General features: G+C 35.6%; 1 protein-coding gene across 4 annotated transcripts in view; it reads right to left on the bottom strand.

Moving 5' to 3' along the window:
- The window catches only part of LOC150109059 (uncharacterized), a 278,607-nt gene that overhangs the window by 46,571 nt on the left and 208,149 nt on the right, over positions 1 to 23,887 (bottom strand). For all 4 annotated transcript variants that reach the window (XM_090411446.1, XM_090411462.1, XM_090411471.1 and 1 more), the window contains exon 6: positions 10,791 to 10,937. In XM_090411446.1, the coding sequence (XP_090267572.1) occupies positions 10,791 to 10,937 (147 nt within the window). The remainder of the gene's footprint in view (positions 1 to 10,790; positions 10,938 to 23,887) is intronic.

Raw genomic sequence — 23,887 nt, 5'->3', positions numbered from 1 at the left:
CATTTGCCTTTATACGTACATCCCTAGGAATATTGGGAGTATATCTGCATATCAACTGCATGCGTATTTGGTGCATCATAGATGCTGCATTGCAACTACTGACAACACAACTTGATAGTTCAGTGGGTTTTTTTTTTTTTTTTTTTGTCCATTATCTATATATTGAATGAGTTTAAAGAATGGTTTGATGGGCTTTGTGTGAACAGTGTTTGCTTTCCACGATGACTCTTTTGACTTCATGGAGGTCTTGTGTTAATAATAATAATAATAATAAAGACCAAATTAGTCAATTAAGCCAAGAAAACTCATCGAGTTATTTTCATATCTGGCAAATAGAGAAATAATGATTATGTGAGGATTATGTTAGTGAAAAAGTTAGATTGACAACTGCTGCAGAGGCAGAGATGGAAGTTTATCAGGGTATTTCATCCTCATGAATGCAACATCACGAGGAGTTTGAGTGTAGAGGGTATAGCAGTGGTGGGACTGATAATGAGTGAGCAGGAGCTATACACTGTATATAAGAAATTACGTAAACTTGATGTTAATAAAGCAGTAGGACTTCACAGCATATTACCATTTCTTAAAGGAATGTTTTGATGGATTAATGGCAGTCTGAGCATATGTTTAACAAGTCCTGCAAAAGGACAAGTCCCAGAGGAGTGGAAAGAAAGTTTAAATTCATTCCGCTTCAATGAAATGATTTTACCCTCTGGGTAATAAGACTAATGCTAAAAATTAGATTGCAATCTATATGTTTGTGGAATTAGGATCTAAGTATTGAAGAAGTTGATGAGGGCTAGAATACAGAATTGAGTTGATAACAGATGTATTCTCTTCGATAATAAGCATGGGTTTGTAAAAGTGAGATCATATTTTAGCAATCTGTTTATGTACTACAACAAGGTGACAAATTCCTTGGACAAGAGAGAAGCATATACAGTATTTAACTAAAATTGGATTTTTCAAAGACTTTTTATAGGCTGCCATACAACAAACTGGTAACTAAATCAGAATGGATGGGTTAGATAATAAGATCTGAAATATGATTCAGCAAGTTGCTTGTGGGTGGAGTGGTATCTTAAAAAAGGAAAGTCACCAGCAATATGGTGTGCCACAGGAATATGTTTTGGGCCATTATCATTTACTTTATGTGTTAATGATAATGGCCCAAATAATTTGGGCCATTATCATTAATTTTCTTAATTCATAGAGGTCTATGAATTAAGAAAAATTATGAAAATTAAGATTAATTTTCTCTATGAAACCTCTATGAAAATTAAGATTAATCATCTTAATTTTCATAGAGGTCTCCTACAACGGCCTCTTGTTCTACTCCTTCTCACCTCTACTCTACTCTCTTCTCACCTCTACACAGATCTCTACTCCTCAGTAGAGGAGTAGAGATCTGTGTAGTCTTGAGAAGGATTTGACAAGAATTTGTGGAGGTACTAGTTCACTTTGCAAAGTGTTAAGTTTAGAAATTTATATACAAGAATAAAATGCAGCATATGCAATTAATGAGGAAATTTTTAAGGAGGTAGAGGAGATGAGAGATGTGGAAGTAGTAGTGAACAAAGACTTGAAGTTTAGGAATCGCATTATTAAAATTTTATGAAGAAATCACATGAATTATGACAATGATGAGGAAGAACTTGATATGTAGATGTGAAAAGGTTATGGTTCTTTTATCACCTGGTTTTCAAAGGGGTGAGGATATCTTAGAGTATTCACTAAGGTTGTATCGGTTCTGGAATGTAGGATAAGAAGAAAGATTGAGGGAATGCAATTTGCAGAGCATTTTGAATAGAAAAAGGAGAAGAGACATGTGAGTTGATTAGGGGTTGTTACCAGATTAATGTAGTGGAAAATTTTTATAGAGTAGAGGTGAGAAGGAGTAGAACAAGAGGCCGTTGTAGGAGACCTCTATGAAAATTCGGATATTATTGAGCATTAAGCACTTGATTACAATATGGTATTATTTACAGCCATGTTGGCAGCAATGTGGCCACCTTGGTTACAAATCCTTTGATGCATTTACTACATCTAGCACTCTCAAACCTCTGGTTCCTTCCAACACATGCTGCCTTTGTAATTATTCCTTAATAACTGCATAAATGCTATTTCCTTTCACCCATGTGTACTTTCCTTTCTTTCTCATAGTGGTCCCCATAAGAATTACTCACCTTCAACTCAGAACTTATTTATCCATTCATACCATCTCCATCATCCTTTGTATCCTCTGGCCTATTTTATGAGCATTAATAAAGAAATAGCATGCTTGAATGTTATCCTTCACAGGACAAAGCACAAAATTGAAAAATTGCAAAAGCAGCAAGAGCTTAGCATGGCTGAGAAGAGAAAGAAGCAAGCAGTCCGAAGTAGGTGAAACGAAGACTGAGCAAACAAAAAAGAAAAACAAGTTAAGGAGAAAATCATTTACGGAGACTCAATGATCAGGGGTATACTTAATGAGAGTGTAACAAAATCGTGTTTCCCTGGTGCAAAAATTCACGATATTAGTCACACCACCTGGAAGAAAAAATTCAAGTCAAAGGAAATGATTGTCTTGGTTTGCACAAATGATTTGAGAGGCGAGAAGTATTCTATGAGGGAGGATGTAAAAGAGTTGTTAGAAGAGGCAAAACTGAAGAGTGAGAAGATAAAGATTTTAAGTACCATGCTATGATAAAGATGAACTGAGGAGGAGGGCACTGATAGCCAATGAGTCTATACGTAGATTATGCAAAAGGAATGATGTAGAATTTGTGGATCTATGGTCTCTGTTTCACAGAAAGAAGGATTTGTACAATGGTGAGGACCGCATCTAAATGGTTTTGGTGTCACATGTCTTATGAGAGCTTTGTTCACCAAGCATGCTGAAGTGCAAATTCAGGAAAACTTAAGCAATTAGGATGAAAGCAGGTGAGTTTGTGTGAATACACCCATGAGTTGAGTGAGTGTGAGAATGACCAAGTACAAAATCTAGTCCCTCAAGCAAAAATATTGAATAGGGTAGTCAATTCAAGAAATAAAGGTGGATGGGGGCCAAAAGGGATGCTACAGTTTCTACATACAAATGTTGAAACTGTCAGTATCAGGAATAAATAGTATCAGGAATAAAAGGGAGGAATTTTTGGCTTTGGTTAGTGCAACTTTGCCAAAAATTCTAGGGATTAGTAAGACTTGGCTAGCAGCAGATGATGTAGTTACAGGGATATAATGTGAAGGGTTAAGTATATTCAGAGAAGATAGAGATGATAGGATGTGGGGGAAGGGTTACTGCTGATGATAGCAGATGAATTGCAGCCAAAAATAATAGGTGGGAGGGTAGCTGTTCATTTGAAGCAGTCTGGTGTGAGATTAAGGCCAGTAAGACAAAATATACAGTTGGATGTTGCTATAGACCAGGGAGTTATACAGATGATCTGGAAGACATGCATCACCAAATTGGTACAATGAGTACAGGTCAAGAAGAAAGATCACATGGAAGGAAAGAGATGAAATTTATACACCTACTGAGAGATAATTACTTGAAGCAGCATGTAATGGAGGGGACTAGGTATGTGAGAGTATTGGACCTGGTCATAGGATCAGAAGAGCTATCCATAATCAAGGTGACCACATTGCCTCCGATTGGTGAAAGTGACCATGCAGTTTTAACTTGGGAGATTGTGCAACATTAGAAATATTCTGTTAAGAAGGGGTATATGTGAAACTACAAGGCAGGTGATTATGACAAGCTTAGGAAGAAACTTAGATGGAGGAGTAATATCAATAAGCACAAAGTTGCAGAAGAATAAAATGCTGTGGAGGGAATTATGAAAAGATCTAGCCAAGCAGATGAAAGAAAATCCCAAAGAGTTATTTCGTTATGCCGCAAGTAAGAGGAAGAATGATTAACCTTAATGAGTGATGATGGCCACAAGGTGACAGAAGTAGATAAAATAGTTGGCTACAGAGTGACCACTTTGCAAGGGTGTATATCATCCAACTCAGATTACTGATGTAACACTGTGATAGATACTAATGGGGGGAAGAGAGGTGGATGAAATGAAGGTTAGGATATTGTAGAATCTCAATGTAAATACAGTTGTGGAATTAGATGGGATATCAGTTCAGGTTTTGAAAGAATGTGTAAGACAGGGAATGGAAAATGGGCAAAATAATTCCCTTGTACTTTGCTATGCAAATTAGAATAAATGAGGATGGATACGACACTGGTTATGTGGACAAGAGGATGGCTGCTGGGCAATGTCAAAAAGTGGCATATGGAAGGGCAGAATCAACATGAAAATAGGTGACTAGTGGTAAGCCACGAGATTCAGTGCTGGGACCACTGCTGCCTATTTTATGCATAAATGATATAGTAAATAGCATGAAATGAAATATTCAGTTGTTTGCTGATGATGCAAAATTAGGTATAATAATAGTTAATCAAAGCGATGTGGAGAGTTTGCAGGACATTATAAATAGGCTGTCAGTATGGACAAAAGATAATGATTGCAGTTTAATGTGGAGAAATGTAAAGTTATGCATTTTGGGATAAACAGATTACAAGGTGTGTACCATATTGATGGAAATATACTCCAGGAAATAGCTGAAGCTAGAGATTTAGGGATGGTGGTAGACAGAGAGTTAAAGTTTAGAGGAAATATTGCTAAGGCTACTAAGGTAGCCCATAAGATTACTTGGCTATTGAAGAACACACTAACAATGAGACATAAGAAAGTTGCTATTCCTCTTTATAAGGCCTTGATACATCCACATCTGGAATCACTGTGCTCAAGTCTGGTTTCCTGGGTTTCTTGGGGATGAGGAAACAGTGGAGAAGATTCAGAGGTGAGTAGCAAAATAGTGACTGGTCTGTGGCTGTTCCTATGAAGATAGATTGAGAGTGTGTGGATTGCAGAAGTTGGTTGATAGGAGAAAAAAGGAAATATAATAGAAACATTTAAGTTGCTTAAAGGGTTTTATTGGATTGATGCAGGGGAAATGTTTCCCCACTTGAGCCAAAATAAGGGGTCATTCCTGGAAGTTGAATGAAGGTGTGATTAGTGAGGGCTAGATTTTTTACTTTGAGGGTTGTGAATGAGTGGAATGGGTTGCCAGAGTCAGTTGTGAGTGCTTTTTCTGTTAATGGGTTCAATGAGAGGTAAGATAGATTGTGTGGATAGTTTGGGTCTCCTGCAATGAGGCACCAGTATAATAATAATAATAATAATAACAATAATTATAACCTTATCACATTAAAATTAAAGGGGACAATGCAGAAAAGATGTTTTTCATGCAGTTTCATATTGTGATCTGAAGTATATATTGACTTGCATAGTTAAGTTATAATGATTTTATACTGTGATATATTTATGTTTTTTTTCTAAATTAACAATAAATTCTTTTGTTATTAACACGTTGACTGCTGTATGAATCAAATACGATTCACACATTTTTTCGATGCGTTGCATGAATCATATTTGCTTTACATAAAGATTTTTCTTTCAGGTCGCGTAGTTCGCCCGTGATTCATGTCTAAACGAAATGCTTATGGGTAATGGAAATGTGGGGCCTGGTAAACAGGTTTATATAGTTAGCGCAGTAGAATTTCAACTACATGTACAACAGGTGGCCTATTATGGGGGTTTTATTTTTACCTGATTTAGGCCAATTTCTAATGTTGAATAAAACAATAACAATGGTGCTAAATATTTATTTATAATATATGTCATTAGAAATGTGTCAAATCATAAATTTTTCTTCTAAAAAATTGAAAACCTAATAAACAAAAAATGACAAACAATAGACAAATAGATATGAAAAAAATAATTAGGTGAAATTATTACTAAACAATTACAAACTACAGTTATGCACAATAGTAAAACAGCGAACACAGTAAACTTTTTCGCACTGAACACATTTCCACCATGTTTGTGTTGCCTTAGATGTTGCATATTTTCAATTATGTTTTTCGGTTAACTTTTTGTAGCAAGATGTACATCTTCTCCTATTACCGGTACCAACCTCTTCTAAAATATGTTTTTCCTTGTCTGAAGTCGAAGTGACATTATTTTCCTTTCGTGTAATTCCTAATAACTCTTTTGCGATTTTTTCTCTAAATTCTGTGATGCTAATGTTTTTATCAGTAACTCGCTTATATACTATAAAAGCGTTCACCACAGCAGAACCTAAAAGAATTTCAACTGCGAGTTTTCGGTACCATTTCACACTTCTTCGAAGACAAGAAGCATAGGCTTTTACCTAATCGGATAGATCAATAAAACTTTTGCTTTTGGTATAGTTCATAATAGATTCTGGCTTTTGCACTTCATTACCATTTCTTGCTGTAAGGGATTTCATTTTGTTTGTGTGTTTTGTTGATAACATAAGCACTTCACGTTTATCGCACCATTTTATTACCACCACCCCTGTGTCACTTTCTTTACCAATTATTTTACCCTTTTTCAATTTCTTCTGGGTAACATCCTGTGGAATTCCCTTTCGATTTTTTCTCAAAGTGCCTACAAGGTGTGTTTGTCTATTCAAAAGTTTGTGCGCTAATTCAATACTGGTATAATAATTATCTGCAAATATTGTGCGTCCATGGTCAGGTAGATTCTCACAAAGTCCCATAACAATTGAAGTTGGAACACTATAGTAGTATTGGTCTTTTCTGCACTGCAGTATATCTTGAAATCATATGTATATCCATCTTCAATACACAATTTGAATAGTTTTATGCCAAATTTGTGTCATTTATTCTTGATGTACCGAAAAGCAAGACGACCAAGGAAAGGAACTAAAGTTTCATCAACGCAAATATTACTCGAAGGCGTCATTATTTTTTGGAAATTTTTTCTTATATGATTTATGAGAGGTGTAATTTTATAAAGTCTTTCAGAAGTATTTCCACCCTCGTTGTCTGTGAAGTGCCAGTTACTGAGAAGAAGATCGAACCGATTCCTTGACATAACTTGTTTGATTTCTGTAGAATAGAGGATGTTATTCAACCAATAACACTCTAATTTTGGCATCTGCACTAAACCAAACCAAATTTACAGACCCAAAAATATCTTCATTTCATTGGGATTTGTGTTTTTCCACTTTCTTATCCTTGCTTTTGGTAAAATTGTCTTACTGAGTTTTTGAAGAGCATATCTGTTAGTTTCTTGCACCATTAGGTCCAGCAGTCCTTCATCAACAGACATAAAAAAGAAGTCTACAGGCTGTTTATTGTGCATTTCTTCAATAACATTTTGTTTTATTCCAAAATTATTATCCACAAACTGAAAATGTTTTAGCTTATCACATGTAATTTCATTCCATTGTAGGTCAGTTGAATTCACATTTCCAAGTATTTCATCTGAGGAAGAATCATTAGTCAAATGCAGATTTCTTATAACATCATCAATTGTTTGTTCTACAGAATGAGCAGCAGTAAACTGAGATGTACCAGGAGCGAAAACTTTGGTATTACCAGTTGTAGATACTTTTATTCTCTTTCTAGCAATGAGAGAATCAGAATCTGAAGACAGAGAACTAAGATCACTTCCGTTGTAACTTTCTGAAGAATATTCGTATGGTTCGTCATCAGATAGAACTTCATTTATAAAGGCTTCTAAATGACGTTGCTCTTTTTTGTAGTCTCCCATATTAGGGCAATTTATAACAATATTTATCACTATAACAAATTGATTCCACTGGACAAAACGCTGAACGCATATAACTGTTCGTAAGCGTCATAGATATGCAAGTTTGACTTTGTGTGAAGTGCGAATCACGTGTGTGCCATTCGACCCAGTCAGTAAAAAAAATTCTTCTCAGGCCGCGCGGTGCACACGTGATTTGCACTTAACAAATCTATTTAGCTGCATGAAATAGATAAAAAATCATAAAATATGATTATTTTATGTTACTTTCAGCAAATTGTAAAACAAAAAGAAGTTGGCCTGGGGATCACAAAATTTTTTAACATTACGGCGGACAACGTGTTAAGGCGCCTGAAGATTCAGTCTTAATGAATTGAATGATCAATAAGTTAATTAAGAGATAAGTTATATACATGATATCCTGTGATCCAAATCACAAACATACAGCAGTTTGTAAATTATGTAAACCTAGGGAGAGTTATCAGAAAAGCACTAAAGTTGTGAGTCTTTGAGCTGATTTGAATATCATGGAAAGAAGCAAGTGAGTGGACATATCAGTATAATGTGACTAAGTGTAAGTTTTAAACTTTGCAATCCAGAATTCAAAAGATATGTACTCTGTTGGTAGAAGTATACTAAAGGAGACAAGGGATCATAGGACAGTAAAATTCATGGTATGAATTACAATGGTTTTTGAAGACTACATTCCAAGTGGCTGCTGGTGAGAATGACACTAGAAGAAATAAGGAAATTAGGGTATTAAAGCCTTGATTCTAGCCTAGTGAGTGTGCAGATTTCATCATCTAGATTTCAAGGGGATGAAAAAAGTTTAGATAGGGCATTAATACTCATAATAAAGATATAACTTTGAAATGAGGACAAATTGAGGAAATGTAATCTACAGAATGTGGTAGATGCGAGGAGGGGTGATAGATATACAAGTAGATGGGTAATGCTTACCTGAAAAGATACACGGAATATTTTCCAAAGGGCAGTACAAAGATATAAGACATGAACATAGGACTAACTCTCAAAGTTGAACAGGACAAGTGAGTGAATTAAAAGTAGAACATGGTGGGTGTGTGAAATGCATGCATGCATGAGAAGGTGGTGAGTATATGTAGATAGTGAATTACTTTAAGGTGTGGTTTGATTGATTTTGTGGAACCTAGAAAGCAGACCTGATGCAATGAGTCCCTTGACTCCATGGGGATTCTACAGGGTGGCCTGTAGAATCCCTATAGAGTCAAGGGATTTAAAATATGAATAACTTTTTTGATTATTAAAAAGATCTCCAGGTTCTGTATTTCATTTCAAAAAAGAATAAAAATAATTAATAAATGAAAAAGTTATTAAATGTTTAAACCCCTTCATGACTTATGGGCCACCCTGTATGATAATAATAGTAATAATAATAATAATGTTGAAAGTATTTTACTTTGGGTATTATAAATGTTAAAGATACCAAGCTATTTTAAACCTGGTTTTACTCCATTTCCCAAGTAAGCAAACAGACAAATAAGTCAAGTTTGTGCCTGCACGTAATGCAAGTCTAGCTGACCCTGCAGGTAGTGCAAGACCAAGTAACTCATGGTAAAAGCAGAATAAGCTCTGATCACTAATCTTAATATTTACCCATAATGGTAAATTATGGGTAAATATTAAGGGTAAATATTATTTACCCTTAATATTTACCCATTATGGGTAAATATTAAGCACATCTGCACAAAACATATTAAGCACATCTGCACAAAACATTATGGGTAAATATTAAGCACATCTGCACAGCACATCTCCTTGAGGAGATGTGCTTTGCATTATGGGTAAATATTAAGATTAGTGATCAGAGCTTATTCTGCATTACATGCAGGCGCAAACTTGACTTATTTGTCTGTTTGCTTACTTGGGAAATGGAGTAAAACCAGGTTTAAAATAGCTTGGTATCTTTAACATCAATAATAATAATGGCTTTAACATTGAGAACAGCTAGCCAAACAAATAAGTATCATATTAAAAAAATTCCATAATACAGATTGGGAGAGGAGTAGTCAAAATGTAGTAGGTAGACCCAGTTGTCAAAATTTTATATTTTTGAAACTTCATATCTGCATGTTATCACTGGACAGCATTGAAAATTAGAGTTCCTGTTAGCAATTATATCAAACCAGCAAAGATCTATAAAACATTTGTGATCAGATTTATTGTCTTAACTGAGTGTAAATTTAAAATTTACAATTTAATATTGTAAATTTAAAATTGCATGTGTAATCCTGCTACTTGATTCATCCTAGGGTAGAAGTCATGCAACTTGGGAAACAGAATGATGCTGATTATTGACTGAGTATTACTGACAAGTACATGAACCAGCAATGTATTATGTCTGTTAGTTGTATGCATTCTCAAGCTGATTTACCTGTTTTTGGAGTAGAAAAAACCAAAATTGCCTGGGAAAGGGGTGGGGGGAGACTGCAAGACTGGCTAATGTATGTTTGAAAAATCATCTAGAATATTTCTTCAGTCACAGAAGACAAGTCCAGATCTATTCCTAAGCACACGTTTAAGAAATGCTTACTATACGTCTGTAAGAAAATTGTCTGTAAGAAATGCTTACATTTCTTACAGACAATTTTACAAAACTTGCCTGATACTCTTCTGTACCAGCTTATATTTATAAATGCTATATTACTACAATTTTTACATAGTAGAGTTGCTCACTGTGCTATAACTAATATTTATTAAGCTTTATTACTAAATTGTGGCAATATTAAATATTAACCTAATATCGTAAAATTATTAAAAGAAAAATGGATGTTTTGCTGAAGTGAACAGGTTGCTTTGTTGTTACAGTATGATAAATAGTGTGATCAATAACATAAGCAAAATAACAAACAAAAAAAATAGCTCTGCACGCACGCACGCACGCACACGCACACACACGCACAGAAGTGTGCATGTATGAACAGAAATACACATTTTCTTTAAATATTGTTACCATCATAGCAATAGAATTCATTTCATGGACAGAAAAGAAAAAATAAATGAATTATTATAATAACAGCACAATATCTGCTATAATCCATCAGTAAAGGGAAAATCACTAGATTACTCAGTTGATAATTAGAAAGATAAATAAAAAGATGAGTTTACCTCCCATTTCATCAGGATGTGATCTGAATCCCTTAGCAGGAAACACAATGCAATCCTTAATATGATGAAGTGAAGAGACATTAACTGCTATGAGTTTCCTTATGTCCCCAGGGTGCATGCAAGGGTTTCTTGTGACAAGAACAGGTCCTATAAGATCAATATGCACACTTTTGTTTTTATAACTGGATACTTAGGACAGCATGCTCTATTTTTGTGAATTCATGAAAAAATTTTAATTAAGCACTGTACTTCAAGCTATTTCATTATGTGTGTTTGCATAATGAAATAGTAATTGTTGGCCTGGTAGATGGGATATCTTTTCTCCAACCAACAGGCTGTGGGTTCAAATCTCATTGTATACCCAATGAGATTTGATGTTTGTAAATGTCTTTAAATAGCCGACAATTTTCATCATCTGATGTAAAAATTTTATCGTATGGTAGGCCTGAATGATAAACCTATAGTACTAAAGGTATTATAGGTTGCCAATCCTTCATGAATAGGATTGACATTAAAAAAAATATCATTATTATTATTATGATCAGATCTCCATGAAATCACAAGCCTCATCATGGAAGGTCTTCTGTCTATCACAATATGTAAAAAGGCCTTAAAACTTATTTCCTATCTCAGCACTCACTCACTATACTCTCTGAAAATATACTTAACTCACCTCACACACCACTTTCTAACCAAAAAATTTGCACCTCAGTCCCTTATCAATATCCTCCTTACACAACTTCCACTCTGCTGCTCTCTTTTTCACTTTTCCTTCATTCAAGGACTAATCTTCCCTCTCCTACTTTCCATCCAGTCTATGAATAATCTCCTCTTCGCCTTCTCCTCATCCTCCTTCTTATTATTACTCTTTTTACGTTGCAGTGTCGAGGATTTTCTATTCATTTAACTGCTACTGCATCTTGAGGATTAAGATGGTTAGCCTATGCCTCCCAGTGTGTCCTCTGTCTGTAGATGCTTGTGTTCACGGGCCAGTTTGCCTGTTCTGGTGGACAAAAAAAGCGAGTTTCCGGGTGAAAAAACTCCTTACTTCCGTATTACACTAGCTAACTCACCTTTGGTCAAAAGAGACCAGATAAAGGTTCCTCATGTCACTGACCAGAACCAAACCCAGGTTTTTCCGACCAAAGGGCTTCATCTATACTGACTGAACTACAGAGGCTCCATCCTCCATTCTATAAATAATATTCTTTATGTTAATCTGGTAAATTTGCACATGGGATTTCCTCAATCTGTACCATACCTATCATTTCAGAGATCAGATGTTACCTTAGTCATTCTCTGAACGCTTTCCAAAATCTCATTAGGTTAAAAATCAGAGGATCAAATCTGCTCACAGTAGTTAAGATCAGATTGATTAAGGTTTTATAGAGCAGAATGGGAATTCTTTAATTTCTATATGCCAGTGTCCTTCTCATTACTGTGGTTATCCACTCTTATTTTCACAATTCTAGTATATATCCCTTAACTTTACCTTTTTTAACCACCATCTGGATTTCTTATCATCTCTGCATTCTTCAATACATTCCTACCAACTGAACGCACAGTATTTCATTCTTTCTTTCTTTTCAAACAGTAAAGACCATACACTTTGCAACACTGAAATGATAACATAGCTCTTTTCATACATGCTCATATTGCCAGCTTTTTGAAACCCTCCTAGAGAGCTATAACTCAGTATCACATCTCATAGCTCCTCTCTCTTTCTCTCTCTCTCCTACTTTGCATAATCTGAAATAATCTGCTCAATCCTACACAATATTATTAACCTGTAAGTTAAACCATAATGGTCCTAAAACAGAATTGCACGAATTTCTTACTAGGGAATATGCACTCTGGTAAGAGACATTCACCGGGCATCTGCCACACCCATCCATCTGCTAGACTGAGGGTGTAGCGAGATTCATCGCTCCATAGCACAGCTTTCCAAGTTTCCACGTCCCACTGTACACACTCCTTGCACCACTGAAGACAATTCTGCATGATGGTTCAGATAATGTGGGGCTAGCATATTGCGGCCTTACTATGGAAACCCATGTTAGGATATTCGGTTCTAAATATTTTTGTGCAGATTCATGTTCCAGTCAATGCCTGGAATTTTGCATTCAATGTGCTAGCCAACGAATGGCGGTTTTTAGATATTATCCTTCATAGCACCCCACAGTCATGTTAGGTGAGTGTAGAGGGTCATCTGCTGTGGGTAGTGTTAGTTTTTGCTATTATTGTTTGTTTTCTTACGTTTAAGTGTTTCAAGGTATGCTAGAATTCCTCTCCCTTTGGTGGCCGTTCCTTCGGTAGGTTATGAGTGCAAAGCTCAGCAGACAAACAGTCTGTCTCGGGCTAGAGTCAAGCCTCTTTGAATGCAAAATCCGGAATTAACTCCCTTTCAGAATTAAGAAAAATTTGTTTGATAACTCTGCGCCATCTTATTTCCTATACAAGAGAAATCTCCTGTCATGGAGTTAACACACACAGACTATTTTATGATTCTAGAATCTAGCAAACAGCAATCCCAATTAGAAATCCTTAACAAACTTATTCTACATGCAGTCGTAGCCAATCCTCCACGTTTGAATTCGTACAGGTTCTGATTTTAGTGAGTGGTGCATTGATTTTAGAGATCAGGTGACTTTATAAGGTAAAGAAAACATGAATGTTTATTCATTCTTTAGCTCGATATACATTAATCAAAGGTTCACTTAACTAAACTGAATTGCACTTGCACATAATAATTATTAACTAGACAAAATAGAACTACAATCAATATATCATAATAAGAGACAATATCAAATTTAAGTTGTCCTGCTTCTACTCATGTAACACAATTAAACTAGCGATTATCTCATTCATCTAAGGCTAACAAACAATGGCATACCTCAACAATTCAATGTCAAACTCTATACTATGCACTTTTAGAGTTACAGTAATTTATCGATAGGTTAAGTACTAGAGTCCTGTTACTAATTATCAAGTCCTATCACATAACATATCAGCACTTTTCTGCACTTCCGCTTAGTTCAGAACACAATGGAACTAGAAAGATTTTACATTACCGACCATCTGGTTCCTGCTGGTATCTTCTCCCGATCAGTCCTTTGTGAGCACGTGGCTTATTACCTCATTCTACGGCCTGTTGTCTTTGGATATGACCCTCTAGTGACTACGTTCACGAATCACCCTCTTGCCGAGACTGCTCTGCCTAGACAGGTCCTCATGATTCGGCATGAAGCTTCGGTTCTCACTGACTGTACGGTAGATGTGCCTGGACTGGACCGCCACCTGGTCGCTTAGCCGCCACTGACCATCATCCTTCCCGACCACTCGTGCCACTTCTACCGGTACCCGAAATCCAAAGGGTCACGAAGAGAAAAAAGAGCCTCAAGCTCGCGCCGCTTCTTATACCTCCGCGTTTCTGCTCTCCCCCTACGTCACTGATTCCGCTCAGCACTAAGTCTCGTGCACTCGATACTATCTTCTCCTCGATATGTTCTCCACATGGATGTCTCGTGTGCACCTCAGACCTCACGACTGCCTCGGGTTATGTCTTTAAGCCGATTATTTCAATGTGAACTTTGATCTAACCTTTCCTGTTCTAATATAATTCTCACAAAAATCCAATTCCTTTCGGTTATGCATAGGACAGTTAACAATATAGCAAAATAGAGGAATTTACAAAACAAAGGACTAATACGTTATTTACAATTTCATTTATATCTATATACGAGTACTTCTTTAGGAAAATTTAATAGTGTCCTAGTTAAATCCCGAATGAAATGTTTTATGACAATTTAAACCTTTCATTCCAGATTTAACAGTAGCACTTGCAGTTGACTCTCTATGCTTCCATCGCAGTATGATATCACTGATTGTTGATCTTTAATGGCCCAATTTCTCAATAATTTTTCAAACAGATAGTCCTGCAACATGGTATCCTATCATAATGCCCCTTTCAAACCTCATCAGTTCCCTTCTCTACTTTTTATAACCGAGTAACAGCTGGTTGGATAAAGGAAATGGCTACACAATGATTCTGCTGGATTTCACAAAGGCATTTGACAGAATACTACATGGAACTCTGTTATGCAAATTAGAACAAATGGGGATGGATATGACATTGGTTATGTGGATGAGGGTGGCAGCTGGGCAGATATCAAAAAGTGGTTTCAATAAGGAAATACCATGAGTAGCCATATCTAAATAAATTATAATGCCAGAATTAACTCACGTAAAATATTATTTATTAGTAATTTTCACCTGAGTATCAAAGGCATCTTCAGTACAAAGCTAACTGAACAATAACTGACAATTTCAAAAGGCACCACTTAAGTAGCTAATGTAAGATAATTAAAAATGGTCATTAAATTTCCTAACTTATTAAAAAAATAAAATAAAATATAAATAAATAATTAAATAAAATAATATATATATATATATATATATATATATATATATATATATATATATATACACACACACACACACAGGCAGCCCTCGATTTACGATGGTTCAATTTACACTGATTCACAATAACGGCAGATGCCTGCACATGCTTTCTTACTGTGGTCTGAGAAACGGCGTTAGCAGGCATTCTAGCGTTTGATTGTTAACCGAGCTACTACGACTTATATGTATCAAACCTAGTTTTACTGTTGAATCTACCTAATTGTTCTATTTAATTTTTTTTACATACATACGTATTTAAATTGATAAAGTACATAATTACATACCATGTCTAATAAAAGAAGTGCAGAAAAGTTAGCAGAACTTGGTGTTAAGAAGGCGCAGAAATCAATCGCACTCAAAAAGAAGATGGAGGTGATTCGAAGAATGGAAGATGGGCAGACGTGTGCTAATGTCTGTAGAAGTATGAACTTACCTCCATCGACTGTTACTACAATTATGAAAAATGCAGAGAGAATAAAACAGTCTGTGCAACAATCTACGGCAGTACTAAATGCAAAACATGTAAGTTATAGCAGAGGTAAACTTCATGAAAAATGGAAAAATTATTATCATTATGGGTGGATGACTTGAATCAGAAAAACATTCCTCTGACGCAGGCTGTTATAGCTGAGAAAGCAAAAACAATTTTTGAGGATCTTAAAAAGACAGACGGAGGCAAAGAAACATTTTTAGGAAGCAAAGGTTGGTTCATGAGATTTAAGTCTCAAAGTAAGTGCCATAGTGTCAAATTATGTGGTGAGCGGCAAGTGCAGATGTTGCAGCAGCGGCTGCTTTTCCTAAAGAATTTCAAGACTGTGTAGAACAAGGAAGTTATCCTCCTAATCTCATTTTTAATGTTGATGAGACTGGGCTCTACTGGAAAAAATTGTCATCACGCACCTTCATTTCCTGTGAAGAATGTTCCACTCCAGGTTTTAAAACTGCAAAAGATAGACTTATGCTTTTGTTGGATGCAAATGTCTCTGGAACTTTGAAGCTTAAACCAATGTTGGTGTACCATTCACAGACACCAAAGGCCATGCTGCCAGTCAATTGGAAATGGAACAAGAAAGCTTGGGTTACACAAGACGTTTTTATAGATTGGTACACAAATTATTTTTGTCCTACCGTGCTTCGCTTCGGTAAAGAAAATGATTTGCCAGCCAAGGCATTGCTTCTCTTGGATAATGCCCCTGGACATCCTCAAAACCTTGCTGAAGTAAGAACACCACTGGATGTCAAGGTTGTTCACATGCCCCCAAACACAACATCGCTTTTGCAACCGATGGATCAGGGGATTATATCAATCTTCAAAGCCTATTACCTCCATATAACATTTATGGAAATGGTAAGAGTCTTGGACACTTCAGGAAAAACTATTAAAGACTATTGGCGGTCATTCGATATTTTGAAGGGTATTAACAACATCAAGGCTTGGAACGAAGTGTCAGCAAAGTCTTTAAAAGGAGCATGGCGAAAACTTCTTCCAGCATTTATGCACAACTTTGAGGAATTAGAGCAAGAGGAGAATGTTATTGAAGACATTACAAAGCTTGCCGAGAAGTGGATTAGATGAAGATGTGACAGAAGTCTTAGAAAGCCATGATAAACCACTTTCCAATGAAGACTTAAAAAAATTAGCCGAACAATAAGTCAACATCCGAAGGAGGAGAAAGAAAACGAAGACGGTCCTCTGAGAGAGATAAAAACGTCTGATTTACAGCTTATCCTTGCAAGCATAGAGACATTGGCTAATGAACTCTGCGAAAATGGACCACAATTGGGAACGGAGCACGAACGTAAAAAGGAGTGTAATCGCATCTATTCGACCCTACACTGAACTCCTTAAAGAAAGAAAAGGAAAATCTAGGCGGTTAACATTGGATACTTATTTCAAAAAAAATGCAGGTGATCTGAAACCAGGAACTTCAACATAGAATATGTAATATCTTTTCGAAGTTTCATATTTTTTTGTATATAATTTTGTTTTGCTTTCGTTATTAATAATTTTATTTTAACAAATATATATGTATGTATTATCAAAGCTTTAAATATAACAATGTTTCACATACTTCATGTGCATATTTTCTTGACTGCACGGAACATAACTTTGTACCTCCCATTAAAATTTGGTTCGTTTTATGCCCGTTTTTTCAAGAATGAAAGTGAGGCATAAACCGAGAGCTGCCTGTATATATATATTTATTTACAGAGCAATTGACTCAGTTAAATGACGTTAAAAATATATTGTACTTTAGACAAAACAGAGTTTAGAACAAGTAGTAGTTGTGTTTGAAATTGAGTCCGAGCGTTAGTTCTGGTATGAAGCACTTGAGTGTGAATGATATCATGAGTGTGCCAAAACTGGATTATGTGAATCATTCATATGCACAGTGCTTCACGCCAGAACTAATGGAGACCAAACCATCCACACAATATCATACCTCTCCTTGAACCTATTAACAGACAAAGCACTCACAACTGACTCTGGCAACCCATTCTAGTCATTCATTACTCTCCAAGCAAAAACTCTTGTCCTCACACCTTTATTCAACTTCCAGAAATGACCCCTTGTTCTGGCCCCTCCAGCCAAGTGCTGAAACATTTCCCATACATCAATCCTATAAAACCCTTTAAGTAACTTAAATGTTTCTATCATATCCCCTTTTTCCTTATATCAACCAATTTCTGCAATCACATACCCTCAGTCTGTCCTCATATTGGGAACATTCCACAGACCACTCACCAGTTTGGTCAATCACCTCTGAATCTTCTCTACTGCTTCCTCATCCCCAAGAAACCAAGGCGACCAGACTTGAGTACAGTAAACCAGATGTGGATATATCAAGGGGCCTTATAAAGAGGAATAATAATTTCCTGATCTCTACTTGTTAATTTCTTCATTAGCCAAGTAATCTTATGGGCTGCCTTAGCAACCTTAGTAATTATATCCTCTAAACTTAATCTTTCTGTCTACTGCCACCAACCCCTAAATCTCTAGCCTCAGCTATTTCCTGGAGTATATTTCCATCAATCGGTTATGCAGCTTGTAATCTATTTATCTCAAAATTCATTACATTTCCCCACATTAAACTAACACCCATACTGATAGCCTATTTAAAATGTCCTGCAAGCTCTCCACATCACTTTGATTAACTATCACTCTACCTGAAAACAGGTAGAGTAATAGCTAATTTTTCATCATCAGCAAACAATTGAATATTTTCTTTCATGTTATTTCCTATATCATTCACTTACATATTAAACAGTAGTGGTCCCAGCACTGAATCTTGTGGCTCACCACTAGTCATCTGTTTTCATGTTGATTCTGCCCCTCCACATACCACTTTTTGATAAATTATAATACCAGAATGAACTCATGTAAAATATTATTTATTAGTAAAATTTTTGCCTGTGTATTAAAGGCATCTTTAGTAGAAAGCTAATATAACAATAACAATTCCAAAAGGCATCACCTAAGTAGCTAATGTAAGATAATTAAAAAAAAAGGTCATTAAATTTCCTATTTTATTAAAAAAAATTAAATTAAATTAAATAAATAATTAAATAAAATAATATATATATATATATATATATATATATATATATAACAATTTGTAGTATTAACTCGGAATTGGGATATATTCATATTTATATATACTGACTATAACCGAGACTAGAATAACAATTAAAGTTATTTAAAATGCAACATGTTTATTTACTAGTATAATTTTTGCCTGAGTATTAAAGGCATCTTTAGTAGAAAGCTAATAGAACAATAACTGACAATTCCAAAAGGCATCACCTAAGTAGCTAATGTAAGATAATTAAAAAAAAAGGTCATTAAATTTCCTATTTTATTAAAAAAAATTAAATTAAATTAAATAAATAAATAAATAAAATAATATATATATATATAACAATTTGTAGTATTAACTCGGAATTGGGATATGTTCATATTTATATATACTGATTATAACCGAGACTAGAATAACAATTAAATTTATTTAAAATGCAACATGTTTCATCGGATTGTCCTTCAGGCGTGGGAACATAGAAAGCAAATAAACACTATAAGAAACATTGTATCACTATAAAAACGACTATTATAAAATTGAGTTAGCTTTGAACTATAGCTATAGTCTGTGTTGAAGTTCTATTGTTAGGCAGCTGCGTGCATCTTATTTCACGAGTGTGCCAATATCGGATAGCAGAGCTGAAAGAGTCCGGTAGATTATAGCTAAGGTTATTATTTATGTGATGAGGGTCCATAACAATTTCCTTAGACTCGACTATGCGACACTCCGCCTCGTCACGGCATATATGAAGATTTGAAGTTATTGTCCAGTTTATCTCATGTTGACAGCCTTCATCATTTGTGTTTACTGAAAAAAGTACATGGCTTGACAGGGCACTTGCTCTAGTTCTTTTGTAGGCAATGTCCTTCTGGTGTTCTTTCAGATGTAGGAGGATGGATTTTTCAGTTTAGCCATAGTATTGCTTCCAGCAGTCACACGTGATTTTGTACACTCCTAGGAATTGTAGATGGTTGTGAGCTTGTTTGTATTTGCTTAAAATCGATCTTAGTTTAGGAAGAGTAGAGAAACAGATTTTTATGTTGAACTTTTGTAAAATTCTTCTTAGTTTCGTGGAGAGCGAGCTAATATATATGGTAAGGAGATATAACCTTTGGGTTGTCTTGTATTTCTGAGTTGTTTTGATGGCAGTGGTATAGATGCTTATTAATAGTTTTCGACGAGTAGCCATTACTTGTGAAGGTTCTTTGTAGATGTAGTTCATTTTTTAGCGCTTCATCATCTGACAGTATAGATCTGGCACCATGTTCTAGGGTTGAGATGATACCCACTTTCTGTGCAGGATAGTGATGTGAAGATGCATGCAGATATCTATCTGTGTGTGTAGATTTTCTAAAGACTGAGATTTTAATAGAATCAGATGTCTTAGTAAGTCTTACATCCAGGAAGGAAAGAGATCCATTTTCTTCAACCTCCATTGTTAATTTGATATCTTGGTGGAAGTTGTTTAAATGATTTAAAAAAAACTGAAGGTTATCGGTGCCATGTTCCCAGATAAGAAATATGTCATCTACAAATCTCAGCCAAATTTTTGGTTTAAGAGTAGCTGAGGAGATTGCCTTTTGTTCGAAATCTTCAAAAAAGATGTTAGCTAATACAGGAGACAGGGGGCTGCCCATTGCCAATCCCTTATTTTGTTTGTAAACTTTTTTCTCGTACTGAAAGTAGCTGGATTGAACGCAATGTGATAGCAAGGAAAACATCTTTTTTGAAATCTTGTTCTTTAAAATATCGAGAACCTCTTGAGTTGGTAAAGAGAGCCACCACGTCAAAGCTCACCATGATATCTAAAGGCTGGAGTTTTAAATTTTTGATTTTTGAGATGATATCTGTTGAGTTTTTTATATATGAAGAAGAATTTCCTGTAAAACCTTTTAAATATGAAGCCAGAAACTTAGATAAGCTGTAGGTAGGTGAGTCAATACTATCTGCAATTGGTCTCAGTGGGCAGTTTTCCTTGTGTATCTTTGGAAGACCATATAACTTTGAGATGAGTGGATGTAAAGAGCGAGCAGCAAGGCGTATGTTTCGTGGAAGTTCTGTGGCTTTTTGTAAGAGGTTGTTTGTTTTGTTACGTATCTCCCTCGTTGGATCTCTCTCGATTTCCAAGTATGTATCTGACTCTAATAACGCCAAGATTTTTTCATGGTAATCTGTTTTATTTAGCACCACAGTTGCATTGCCCTTGTCAGCTTGTATGATAACGATGTCTTTGTTATTCTTAAGACTTTTTATGGCTAGCCTTTCGTCAAGGGAGATGTTGTGAGATGGAGGCTTTGTATTGTTAATCGCAAGTATTGCTTCCATGCGAAGTAAACTGGCGTCTGCAGCAGGAAGTAGTGATGCGGCTTTCTCCATCTTAGTCAAAAACATTTCCTTGGGAATAGTTTTAGAAGCAAGGACAAAATTGAGACCTTTTTCAAGAATTTGTTCTTCGTTATGATTTAGAACATATGGCGATTGGTTTATCACTAATTTTTTAGTTCTTCCATGAAGATTATTAGGGGTTGGTTGTTCTTGTGTTGTCTTTAGCAAATTAATCTTTCTGATAAGTTTATGTTTATTTAAGTTTTGAGATCTTAATGCCCGAAGTGTACTTATTTCTTGAACGTGATTCCATGACACACAGTCTAAGGAGATTGCTAAATGGTTTTCTAAAGATGATTTTTGAGAAAAGAGAAGAGCTAAATTACATTTGGTATTGTTAATCCTCTCTCCTAGAAGTTCTAGTTTTGCTTTTTGGTAGATTCTGTGTGCTTTTTTACTTCAGTTTACTTTGTAAGGAAGCAATACTTGCAATTAACAATGCAAGACCTCCATCTGATAACATCTCCCTTGACGAAAAGCTAGCCATAAAAAGACTTGAGAATAACAAAGACATCGTTATCATACAGGATGACAATGGCTGACAAGTTTACAAACAAAATAAGGGATTGGCAATGGGCTCCTGTCTCCTATATTAGCTAACATCTTTTTTGAAGATTTTGAACAAAAGGCATTCTCCTCAGCTACTCTTAAACCAAAAATTTGGCTGAGATTTGTAGATGACATATTTCTTATCTGGAAACATGGCACCGATAACCTTCAGTCTTTTTTAAATCATTTAAATAACTTCCACCAAGATATCAAATTAACAATGGAGGTTGAAGAAAATGGATCTCTTCCCTTCCTGGACGTAAGACTTACTAAGACATCTGATTCTATTAAAATCTCAATCTTTAGAAAATTTACACACACAGATAGATACCTGCATGCGTCCTCACATCACTATCCTGCACAGAAAGTGGGTATCATCTCAACCCTAGCACATTGTGCCAGATCTATACTGTCAGATGATGAAGAGCTAACAAATGACCTACAACATCTACAAAGAACCTTCACAAGTAATGGCTACTCGTCGAAAACTATTAATAAGCATCTATACCGCCGCCATCAAAACAACTCGGAAACACAAGACAACCCCAAAGATTATATCTCCTTACCATACATCAGCTCGCTCTCCACGAAACTAAGAGGAATTTTACGAAAGTTCAACATAAAAACCTGTTTCTCTACTCTTCCTAAACTAAGATCGATTTTAAGCAAATACAAACAAGCTCACAACCATCTACAATTCCCAGGAGTGTACAAAATCACATGTGACTGTGGGAAGCAATAATATGGCTAAACTGAAAAATCCACTCTCAAGCCATGTACTGTTTTCAGTAAACACAAATGATGAAGGCCGTCAACACGAGATAAACTGGACAACAACGTCAAATCTTCATATATGCCGTGACGAGGTGGAGCACCGCATAGTCGAGTCTAAGGAAATTGTTATGGACCCTCATCACATAAATAATAACCTCAGCTATAATCTACCGGACTCTTTCAGCTCTGCTATCCGATATTGGCACACTCGTGAAATCAGACGCACGCAGCTGCCTAACAATAGAACTTCAACATGGACTGTAGCTACAGTTCAAAGCTAACTCAATTTTATAATAGTCGTTTTTATAGTGATATGATATTTCTTATAGTGTTTATTTGCTTTCTATGTTCCCACGCCTGAAGAAGTTAGACAATCCAACGAAAATGTTGCATTTTGAATAAATTTAATTGTTATTCTAGTCTCGGTTATAGTCAGTATATATATATATATATATATAGAATTAAAAAAAGTTAGGAAAGATTAGTTGATTTAAAAAGTACTGTCTCCCACAAAGGGGATAGACGTAGTCCATCGGATCCATTTAAGTTAGGAGAGTTAAGTATAGTTTCACATTTCTTTATATCCCATTCCATGAGAAAAGTCCATGAGAGACTTTTGTGAAGGACTCGTCTTGTTCCAATGAACTCTATGTTTAGTGTTACTGGCATGCTCTGCAAGTCCAGACTGTTCAGGTGCAAGGTATTAAATATAAGACTTGTGTTCTTCTAGCTGAAATAGATCTTCCTGTTTGTCCGAAATAAGATAACCCACAAGAGCAAGGAATCTGGTAGACACCTGGATAATTGAGATGTGGAAGCTTGTCCTTTGGAGAAGTGCATGCCATCAACACTAGACATAGAGTTCATTGGAACAAGACAAGAGTCCTTTGCAAAAGTCGGTTCCTTGTGGAACAGCTTTATAAAGAAACATGTGAAACTTTACTCTCCTCTTACTTCACTCTCCTAACTTAAACAGATCCAATGGTCTATGTCTATCCCCTTGGTGGGAGACAGTACTTTTTCCTAACTTTTTTAATTGTATATATATATGTTTATAATTATTAACTGACTTAAACACTGAGAAAAAATACAAGAGATTTAATAAGGTTTCACAATGAAGTCTTTGGACTTCAAAGAGGTGTCCGTATAATAATAATAATACATTGAACCTCACTCTTCACTTTCATTAAATCTTGCCTAAGCTCTTCCATGTCACTTCTATTACTATTGTTTGTCAGCACTTCTATCCATTTTCTGATTACTCCTGGTGTCATTTTTGGAACACCCTAATCTTACACTGCACTTCTCACGCACTGTAATAGGTTCCTTCTTATCATTTAACCTAACACT

Source organism: Typopeltis vanoorti, chromosome 2, assembly GCF_054136105.1.
Source record: "Typopeltis vanoorti isolate ZY-2024b chromosome 2, IOZ_Tvanoo_1.0, whole genome shotgun sequence".
Lineage (NCBI taxonomy): Eukaryota > Metazoa > Arthropoda > Arachnida > Uropygi > Thelyphonidae > Typopeltis > Typopeltis vanoorti.
This window is presented reverse-complemented; position numbering and strand designations above follow the sequence as displayed.